This window comes from Empidonax traillii, unplaced genomic scaffold, assembly GCF_003031625.1.
Source record: "Empidonax traillii isolate 1590-97213 ecotype Southwest subspecies unplaced genomic scaffold, ASM303162v1 scaffold4:size3804566, whole genome shotgun sequence".
NCBI classification, from domain to species: Eukaryota; Metazoa; Chordata; class Aves; order Passeriformes; family Tyrannidae; genus Empidonax; species Empidonax traillii.
The window spans coordinates 588919-600358 of NW_020955197.1; the positions used below are offsets into that span (position 1 = coordinate 588919).

General features: G+C 42.5%; 1 protein-coding gene across 3 annotated transcripts in view; it reads right to left on the minus strand.

Moving 5' to 3' along the window:
• TMEM161B (transmembrane protein 161B) overlaps positions 1–9803 on the minus strand; it is a 37113-nt gene extending 27310 nt beyond the window's left edge. For 2 of the 3 annotated variants that reach the window (XM_027911654.1, XM_027911634.1), the window contains exons 1-2: positions 9762–9803; positions 1485–1588 (exon numbers count right to left, since the gene is read on the minus strand). In XM_027911654.1, the coding sequence (XP_027767455.1) occupies positions 1485–1588; positions 9762–9764 (107 nt within the window). In that variant the 5' untranslated portion in view covers positions 9765–9803. Of the gene's footprint in view, positions 1–1484; positions 1589–5075; positions 7254–9761 lie in introns of those variants that run through there. The other variant, XM_027911644.1, reaches the window with a different exon arrangement.
• Between the last annotated feature and the right edge of the window lie 1637 nt (positions 9804–11440).

Consider the following 11440-nt stretch of genomic DNA (forward strand, 5'->3'; position numbering starts at 1 on the left):
GATTATTCACAGTGCCTGAAATTACAACGCACTAAAATAAGTTACCAGATAAATAAAAGAACACTGAAAAGCAAGAATGAGGTTTCCAGGTTACTATCATAGTAAAGGCAATAACAGGACTCCTACTGGCTTCAGTAGAAGCAGAATTACCTAAGCACAAATGCTGAAATCTTGCTTCATGTATTTATCAATCTGCAGATGTGCAAAGATAAATGGAGAAAAGGATTAGGAAAAAATATTTGAACAGCAAACCTCTCCCTATCATTGGTACACGCCTTAGAGCAAGCATAGAGAGCAAAAACTTCGAAAGAATGAAGAATACAGGCATAATATTGAGCAATTCTTTTAAAAGAGCAATTAGATATTTAAATTTTGAAATAAAAGTTTAAATAGGACATAAAAAGTATAATAAGCCCTTTGGTGATAAAAAACAGTCTAGTGATAACACACTTTAAAACAATGGTAGGCAGTTTCATATTCATTAACCTAATACTCTTTTTAGGGTACAAAAAAGGTGATCAACACCCCGCAGATGTGGTCAACAACGAAACTTCATTAAGAGTATGATTTCTGCTTGTAGTATTCATCTGACAATTACTGTTTTCTGTTATACCTAACACACATCTAACCAATATTTGCAGTCATTTCTCATTAGCAGCTTGTTGGGTGATGAAATGTGGAAAATTAAAAAGAAATAAGCTAGTAATTATGAGATGCAGAAGAAAAAAAAGGCAATGGAAAATTATACAAGACTCATTAATACTCTTATGGAGTACATTACTATTCAAGGGATACTCCTTGAATACTGTTGATATTCTCAAAATTTTAAGTTACAAAAGACAGCACCCTACCCTCTAATCATACTAATTATTTTTCTTACCAAATGAAAAAAACAGTGTCTATGATTCCTTTTAATATTTAGCATACTGATTTATATTCAAAAGAGCTGTTGTTTTTCATTGTTATTATGGATAGAGACACACAGGGTATGCTCCCCTTGCAACTCACTATGTCTGTTTGATCTGTTGATACAAGGAAGTAGTATATTGAATTTATACTAAACCTGTCCTTTGACGTATTAAAAAAATATAATTTTTAATAAATACCTAAGCACTGTTTATATGAAAAGCTAATCAGGAGGTGGATTAACAACACCACAGATGAAGTGCAGAGGAAAAGAAATCCTTCCATTCTTCAGTGTCTTGTATTCAGTTTAGCTTAATATTAAAGGATGTACCTTGTACCTTTAATATAAGAGCTGAAGAACAATTAACTTCATGACTGATACCATCAGTAGCAACAAACAATTCTGTTCTTTTACAGCAACACTGTCTTTTTACCTTGAGCCTGCAAAACAGGTGTCAGAATGCTGCAGTAATAAATTTAAGAACAGCAGTCGATTACTTTTCAATTACTGTTACTACTGTAATACATAACTGCATTGCCATAGTCACACATTGTATAGCAACTGTTTCTTATCTTACCTGCCACTACAGAGAAGCCAACGAGCAAGAGAATAGTGAGGTATGATCTTCTGTATGACACTAGCCATTACCATGGTAACCACCAGCTGTACACCTATCACACCCTGTAGAGAAATAAGTTAATAATAAGTCAGGATGTATTTTGGAAAAGTCATAAAGAATCTTTAAAAAAAAAAGTAAAAAGCATTATGATAGGTTAATTTTTTGTTTAGTTTTAAACTGTAGAGGAACAAGGAGCAGGATACAATAGCAGTTTTCCAAAAAAAATAAAAAATCCCCTGAAACTTGCTACAATCAACTACATGCTTCATCAAAGGGAAAATGCATTCCCAGGCCACAATGGCAGTCATATATGTCCCCTGCTCCACATACTGAAAGGCCATTCATACACAGGGAATTTCACAAGACTTTATGCCTTAAACCTACATCCCTGATTATAAATTTGGGATTTGTGATCTCTTCAGCTCTGACACAGTGTAACAGCTGACATCACAAACCCCCTGGAATCAACAGTAACTTCACAATTAACAACATCCATGTTGTGAAATTTCAGTCTTTGATTAGTGTAGAGCATTTGCCCCACACTGAATTCCAGGCACATGTGGGGAAGGAAGGGTACACAGGAATCAGTACAGCTTCACTTCAACATCTAACTCCTGAAAAGCATTTGGCACATCAGTAGTGTCAGCAGCCATCTCACTCCCAGTCACTCAGTAAGCTTTAATTCTGACTGCTGGTTGCTGGTTTTCACAATTTTTTTTTAACCCCATGGCAGACTTCCATGCATTCCCACTGTTCTTTCAGTAGAGAGTAAGTCCAACTCCTCTGTTTCCCAGCCCATCCCCACAGAAGGGCCTGCATCCATCCATGGTGGAATTGTACTGCCTATTCCATAACATCTTTGTTATCCAAATGAAATCCTAGCTCTGCAACTTCATACAGCCCCATACTTTCCCATTTTTCCCCATGCTGCATGCATTAGTGTACTGGCAGGTCAGAGATGAACTCAAATGTGCTCATTTCCCTGAAGAGGTCTAAGAGCTTCTCTCTCATAATGCTGGCCTCATTGTATACACAGATATTTCCTATTTGCCTTTACCTACATGTGTGAGTTCCTTTCTCCCCTAACTAGTTGTTTTCAAGGACACCTCTCAACATTACTTTGCATCCTTTGCTTACTATCTCAGTCCAACAGTTTTTCCTCTTGATTTGTGAGTCATTATCTCCTTCCTCTCTCAGTCCTAGTCTAAAGCTGTCCATACCACTTTGGCCAGACTGTTGGCAAAGATACTTTTGCTCCACTTGGTCAGGAGGATGCTGTCCTTCCCCAGCAGTCCTTGCACCTCAGAGGGGGTCCCATGGTCATACAAGCCAAGTCCCTGTTATCCACATCTGCTACGCAACAAGCTGTTAACCTACAACTCTTCCCCTTCCCTACCAACAATACCTTCTTTGGTCTTAAATACTGCACTAAGGAAAGTTCTTATCTTCCTTCAATGCTATTTCTTTTTCTTTTTTTTTCCCCTTAAATAAATCAGAAATTGTGTCAATACTGCGCAGATAAAATGTTTTTGCATGATGTACAGTATCATCCTTAATTTAATATGATTGAGAGAGATTAAGATAGCCTAAATTATCTTGCAGTATTTGTAAACACCTTCAAAATATTACCACACGTCTCATAACAAGGTGCCAAACTCAGAAATACTTGTTACTTTTTTATACTGTGAAGTAACACCTTTGGAGGGGTTCAAATACCATTAAATTTCTTTAGTGCTCAAGCCTCTCTTTGCCTCCTCCCTCCTTGGAATTTCTACTGCTCCTACACATTGGTGCCATCAATTCCCTGAGATATGTCAAAAATTAAGACCTCACTTTTGTTTATGCTCTTTGTCACTGAGATCAGGGATCAAGATCAAGAGTGACAGCTGCAGGTATTACTTTGACCACTCTACCTTTATTAAGGATTATGCATAGTTCCACGCACAGATTATTCAAACCAATTCCCTGGCTAACAGAAATGTACTTCCAGTGAAAGAAGTGTTGCTAAAACAAGCTGCCTGCTTAATATATTTGATTTTTAAATTACTAACTTTCTAAGGAAGTATATACTCTCTAATTCATGTACAAAACAAACCACGCATTTTAAAAATCAAGTATTTATTTTGACCACCTCACACTAAGCCTGACCACTGCCACCCAACGTAAGAGAGAAACCACTGTCCCTTTATCTCGCCTGCCCACTAAGCCGTGATTCTCAGAATTCAGTCTCTCAGGGTCAAGTTACATTAATATCACTCTAGAATACAGTTTTTATTAGGAGCCTAATCAGGTGCCAGTGTGTCTCTTCAATTACTCCTAGAGGTTCCCATCAGTAAGGGAAAGAAAACGCCTTTTCAACTCAAGACAACAGGAGGGAAAAGATACAAATCAAGGCAGTTATTTTTATACAGGGCAGCAGGACCACTAGCTGAGCTAAAATACTTACAAATCAACAGACTACTTAAAAGTTCGCCAACAGAAACTTGTTTCCTTACTCAAGTGAAGACTGCAAGTTGTAACAGAATCCATTAGAAACAATTTGTCTTAAGGAACGGAATATCTCTCTGCATACTCTCTATCCCCTTCTAGCAGAAATTCACAGTGCTAATTCCCATAGAGGTTATTGCTGCATTTGTTAAAAATGGAAATACCTGCAAACATTTCAGCATACAAATGAAAACAACCTAGCAAGTTTTAAGCCACGTGAAAAAAAAAAAAAAAGAAATAACCAAATCCCAACAATATCACAAAATCTAACTTTGTGGTGGAAATATCTTTCTCGTACTTTCCTACACTTACTTTCCTACTATTAAAAAAATGGATATATGTGGTCACTTGATAAAGGCTTTTTCACTTGATTCCTGAAGGTAAGTAAACAACCACAAGTAATACATTAATAGAGATGTGACAAGAAATTAAAAAAAAAAAATCCACTGCATTAATCTTCCTGCAATCTGCCAATGTGCCATGGCACAGGAATACAGTAGGTGATATGGTCACTCAACATGCTATGTGCACAGCACAACTTTTTGCCAACTCTACCCTTTTGCCTGGATGTGGTTACACTCTGCTTGTATGTTTTATTAACACACACCAGAAATATGTACAACATCCCAAACTACCCCATATTACAACACTAGAACACGTCTTTCCCCCCTCCCCCAAAATACAGGGTTCACTTCAGGCTCTGCCTAGATCCAGTCTCCCACGTAATTCCAAGTCTTCGCTTTACCACTAATACCAGTTTAAATTTTAAACCACTCATTTCAGGAACATGAATGAAAACTGGGTGTTGGTTCCCATCAATATCATACATCCTCTACTCTTACACTCTAAATTAGAGGACATAGAGTTTAGATTTTAGTCATAAATCCACAACTTTAAAAATCATGAGTATGAAAAATAAAGTATGATACACATTTGAAAGAGAAGATGCACAGGGGCAAAGCCCACATCATATGGGGGTTTTGAGGGCTTCCAGTGAACAAAACCTGACCTGTGATAAGGAAATTAAGCACACAATCACTGACCAGGCTGACCAAAACTCACCTCTTAAGAGATGAGGAACTGCTGCACAGACTAAATAAAGTGTCTGCAGATATAGAACAGTTTGTGGAAAGTCATGTTAAGTGAACCCATTTAAGACCTTCAGCACATTGATTCCACATACATCTATGTCCCTATCATGCCTCAACTTTGCAGCGTGGAATTTGAAATCCAAGTTCAAGATGCTAGAGAGAGAGGTATTCAGTATTCTGCCAGCCAGAGACATTTCTGTCAATCTCTAATGCCAGGAAGCATTGGGACCAAAGAAAGGAGGACTATGTAACACGGTAAGTCAGTTTCTCTGCAAAACAGAAGCTAGAAAGAAACTTCCTGGCCAAAACGAAGACTGAAATAGTACAGCCACGCAGAAACCCTGTCAAATAAATTGCTGCCCAGCTGTGTTTCTGTCCCAGAAGGTCTTTGGTTAGAGATGTCTCAGAAGTCTCACAAGTCAGTGTGCTCTCTTCCAGATCCTTTAATAAGTATGGCTGTCTGACCTTTGCTTGCCTAACACAGCATATTTCACATGAAAGCTTTACATCATAACAGAGAACACATAAGGGGTCCACAAGAGTAGTATTAGCAGTTACATTAAAGGAAAGCTGGCCATATTTCTTAAAATTGAGGAAAAAAAAGATGACAGCTCCAAAAGCGAACAACACAAGGTTGAATGAAGTACAACCTAAACTTTTCAGTCTTATACTACATACCCGGTGACACAGTTGCTGATAGTGAGGAGAACAAAAACTAAGAATAAGCAATTAAGATAAAGTTACAAAACTCTTATCTACTGGTTAAGTGTACTTATAAAACACCAACATCTATCTCAGAGTGACGAAAAAAAGAAAAACCAACAAATTTAAAAGTACTTCTGCCTGAAGGACATTTTTCTTTTCATCATTAATTAACTTACAAGGAACATGAAGCATAAAGATAGCCAAGGCTGACTGTTTTATGCAAAGACACCAATCAAGTCTCCTCATTTTGACCTTCCCAAAGGTTATTCCTCCTCACCTGTAGTACCAGGCTTTTTCCATCTTTCTTTTCCTTACCACATGTGTATATATTACAAATAATTCAAACACCTTGCTTTACACAGGACTTTGAAGCTACCTGTTCTCTGACAACAACCACCTCCTCCACTGCACAAGCATCTTGAGCTGAAGCCAACTGCTGTGTGCACCAGGACTGCAGCAGGGATACAACTGAATGCCTGAAAAAACAGCTGGTAGAACCCAGTCTACAATTTCACCTTCAGAAATATAATGCCAGCTGCTTTCTTTCTGAAGTGGCAAGTCTTGTAAAACGAAGATTTTTACACAACTGTACTGGAGTATTCTACAAATTTTAATTCAAGGCATAAATCTCTTTCAATGGCAGCATGCAAATATGCTAACAAGACTGTGAATTTCCAAGTAAAAAATGGAAAAGGTATTGTATTAGTAGTGACCAGCAAGATCCCTAGGAGAATATAACAAATACTCTTATCTCCTGCAGTTCCAAATATGCAACGGTATTTGTGGAGCCTGAAAGCTAAACTTTTCAAAATGCCATTTAATAGCTGATACATTATTGCTTTTGCTATTAAAATGACACTTTTCCACATGTCAATTTCCCCCCACATGCAAATTTTTCTCTGTATGCGTAAGTCCGTGCGCCAGCTGTAGCTTGCAAAACCAAGACAGTGTTCTTCTGAAACATAAATGCAATTCAGAATTGTTTCTTAGAAAATATTATATGGGATGGCCAAAGAAAATTGAGCTTGCTGTGCAGCATTTTAAAATGAATGTTTCCTGTGAAAAAGACCACTTTCACAAAAGACCTGTAGTCAGAATGATAGTCAGCAATGTGAGGCAGTTCAAATCTTACTATTTGTAAAAATCAGACATTCATAAAGCTAATCTTGGGAGAGATACCTATGCCAAGAGACCTCTTCAAAGTTCAGATTTTTACTTTTCATCTTTTCTCACGACCAAGTTTTCCCTGAATCAGAATTTCCATGCACCTACCACTGTTTACAAGACAGCAGAGATGAACAAATGATGCACAAAGTGGCATGATGAATAGACAAGGAGTTCAAGGCCCAACCACTCACCTGCACAGGTCTTTCCTACCCCAGGGCCACTTCTCTCCTGATCAGTGTCTTTCCACAGATTCAAAAGACAGCCAATAAACTTGCATTTTACCTAAGAGTCTTTTGTCTTTTTCTGTTGAGGCTCTCTAAGCACAAAGATTACAGAACTAGTGATCATTAGGCAAATCAGGTTATTGCTACAGAAATTCCATGGCCGGAACAAGGGCATTTATAAAAACACAGATTTATCTTTATTACTGAGGAAACCATTAAAGAATATTTGTTGTACAGAACACCAATATATATGCAATGTATTATTAGATTACAAGTAAAACTAGTTCAGAGAACTGATCTACTACACAGGAACAAAACAAGGATATACTCCACTATTAATATTCAAAGGTTTTAAAAATCTAGTTTACCCAATACTTCCCCAACTACCACAAGTAGGAACTATGGAAGCTCCCACTCTCTAGAACATTTGGTTTTTAAAGAGCAGGCTCTGCCATTAAAGGAATAATTCCAAGCATAAAAAGTGAAAAGTCTTTGATGCCTCTGCTGAAGAGTCTAAAACACTGGGGCCTTGCACAGTATTAAGACACTTGTGCAGAGTTTCAAGTCATGACCTAACTGGCACTGCAGCTGCATAGATGAGTCTTGGCAGTCCCAGCTTGGCAGATCTTGATTTTAAGACTTGACTTATAAGCCTCCTGGTGCAAAAGAAACTGATGAACGTTTCATTCTCCTGTTGCTTTGGAACTGGAGAATGCAGCTTCCAAACACTGTAAAAGTAGACAACTACCTTTTCACTTTGCTGACGTCATGGAATCACACACAAAGATTATTTGTCCACACTGCCAGCAACCAGCACAGAAAACTGGACCTGATTTTTCAACCTCATCAGGCAGCACAAGCAACCACTGAATTTATTTAATCAAGGACCTGCACTGAGAGGAAAACCTCACAATTTTCCAAAAGTAGCTTCCAGTATGGATACTGGACACAGCACCCACGGAATCCTACAAATGAGTATTTCATGACCTTTTGATTAAATATTCTAACCTCTAGAAAAAGAAAAAAAGAAAAACACTTCATAAGGAGAAGAAATACAGTTCCTTTCATAAGCCTTTCATAAATACTTTTCATAATATACACTATTAAAAAGAGCTTTAGTAGAATCATGTGATTAAATCTGAAAGTATGAGAACAGTTAAAAGGCAGTTTTATTAAAAATGCAATGGTAAAGTGCATTTCTTAAGAATCTGTTTCAACAAACGGACACTTTTGCCATACTTAAAATGACACTGAAACTTAGGGTCATATAGCCACATGGAAGAAAAGAATAATATAATAGATATAAAATACATAAAATATACTCTTTATTATATGTGCAACGGCACATACAAAATACGTTTTTATACCTGCACCCATGCATCCTTGCTCTTTTTATCTATACGTACACTAAAAGCTGAGCTCATCAACTCCAGTGTTTTCAACAGTAACCAAGACCCAAATACAGAATTCAGCATCTTTATTGTGATACATCTTTATATACTTTGATATTTGTTACTTAGACTCCTCTGTTTAAGCGACGTACATCCAACAAGTTTACACCATTAACAATTACATCAATCAAACTTTGTTCTTCCCCTACCATGTTACAAGGTCATTTATTGTGCATTATGTTCAGAGCAATAAGTTCTGGCTGTGCTGAAACACCTATTGTGAAAAGCAACTTAAAGCGGGATTCTTTTTTCTTTAGGTCCCTTCCAACTCAAACCACTCTAGGATTGAGTGACAATGCCGTGCTGCCACTGCACACACTGCGACAAGGCCCAGAGCACCGAAAAGGATCTGGCATTAACGAACATCAGAGGTTTCTACATATATCCAAGACCACTTACACACCCTATTTATAGGGAGTTTACAGAAGACGTGAGCAAACAATCAGAATCGCGGAATCGTCACGGCTGGAAGAGACCTTTGAAATCATCAAGTCCAACGTCAGCCCAGCACTGCCAATGCAACCCATAAACCACTGAACCACATCACCCAGCGCCAGATCCAGACATCTACTGACACCTCCCGGGATGGTGACTCCACCACCTCCCGGAGCAGCCTATTCCAATGCCCGACTACCCTGACAGTGAAAATTTAACCTAATCTGAAGCTCCCCTGTCTCAGCTCGAGGCCATTCTCTCTGGCTCCCTCACTGCTGGCACAGCAGGAGAGATCGGCGCCGCCCTAAACACATCTCCGTTCGGGGAGCTGAGGAGGGCGACGAGGGCTCCGCGTATTTACGGTCAGACACCCCAATCCTGCCACAGAGGCCAGACCGCAGTGCCTCACTCTCCTTCTGCGCGGAAAAGCAGGAATGGACGGAAAAAACCCAAACGGAACCTCCGGGCAGAGCAAAGGTGCCGGCGAGGCACACCCAGCGCGGCCATTCCCTCACCGAGAGCTCATCAGGAGACCGACGGTCCCACGCGGCGGCCTCGCCGCTCCCACAGCCGGGCCGGGCCGGGCCCTCCAGCAGCGCGGCCTTGCACTCCGCCTGGAGCCGCTCCCCGCCCGGCCCCGCTCCCCGCCGCCCCCGGCCCGCTGCCCGCACTCACCATGGTGCCGGTGGCGGTGCCCGAGCCCGCGCCGGCCCCGCCCGGCCCCGCGCCCGGCACATAAATCCCCCGCCCGCCGCTCCCGCCCGCGCCGCGCCGAGGTCACGCCGTGGCCCTGCCGCCGCCAGGCCAGGCTGGGCTGCCTGCAGAGCTGCCTGCGCGAGCGGGGCAGAGCCGCGTTCCCACCGCACCTCGGCGGACACCGCCGCCCCCGCGGCTCCGCGTCTGAGGGCTGGGGAGAAGCGGGGGGACTGCGGGCGCCCGCCGGGGAGCACCCTCCGGGCGGCCGCTCGGCACCAGCCCTGTCAGGCACCGCCGCGGGCAGGCGGCTCCGAGCAGAGCGCCGGCGCGACCTCGACCATGTGACGCGGGTAATCGGCCCGGAGCGCGGACTCCCCCGCCAGGTCCCGGTCACTGGCGGTGCCCTTGGGAGAGCAGCGGCGGAGGGGGATGCCTGTGGGGGGACAGCGCGATGATATGTGGGGGGACAGAGCGGAGATGTTTGGGGGGGAAGGAGGGGGCGGCAGCGCGAAGGGAACGGTCCGGTGGAGGGGAGGGCAGAAGGCGAGGAGCGCAGCACTTCAGTTGCGCATGCGCAGAGGTCGTTGCGCGGTGAGGGCGGTGGCGGCCCCGGCCCCGGCCCCGGCCCCGGCCCCGCCATGGAGTGGTTGGCGGGCAGTGCTGAGGGAGCGGCGGGGCCGCGGCGCCCCGGGACGTGCCCGGGGTGTCCGCACTGCAGCGATACGCTGCAGTGCGGACACCCCGGGCACGTTGGGGGCGCCGCGGCCCCGCTGCTCACCCTTTGGTCGAGGGTCCGCTCCCCGCCTAAGTCTGCCCTGAGGGACGCGGCTGGACAGCCGCTCTTAGGGGAGCGCTGTGAAGCAGCCGCGTCTCTGGAGCGGAATATTAAAAAGCATGGTTTTGGTCGGGAACCGGGGATCATTTCGTTCCAACTGCCCTGCCCCGGGCAGGGGCATCTTTCACTAGACCAGGTTGTTCAGAGCCCCGTTCAACCTGGCCTTGAACACGTCAGGGATGGAGCATCCACAGCTTCTCCGGGCAACCTGTGGCGGTGTCTCACCACCCTCACAGTGAAGCATTTCTTCCTAACGTCTAATCTAAACCTCTTTAGTTTAAACCCAGGACACATTTGGCTTTCTGGCGTCCAAATGCACACTGCAGGCTCCTCTTCAGCTTTCTGTCCACCTTCCCTGCAGGGCTGCTTAGGGTGAATCCAAATCTCACTAGGAAAAGATAATTTAGTAACATCTTAACAACTGTCGTGAAGATCTATAAACTCTGTCATTCTGACATTTTTAATTGTTAATTTGAAGTATGTGGCAGCTGAAAGAAAAAACCCACTTAACATCACAATTATAAAACGAACAAACAGACTTCAGTCTCTCAGATAGCAAAGATTATACTACTAAAGACAAAGAGAAGATGATTTTGACTTATTCAAACCATTTAATTTTAGTCAACAAGTCTTTGGTCTCCCTGTTTATGAATGCTAGTTTGGTGACATTTGTGGCAAATGTAACATGGTAGAGAATGTTATAAGTTAGTTTAAGAATTTAGACAACTCAGTTCCAATTAAAAATTGATAAATTTATTAAGCAAGCGATAATAAAGCAAACAGCGCTGGGTGGCCTGGGGGGCCAGCGCCCCGCCAGAGACAC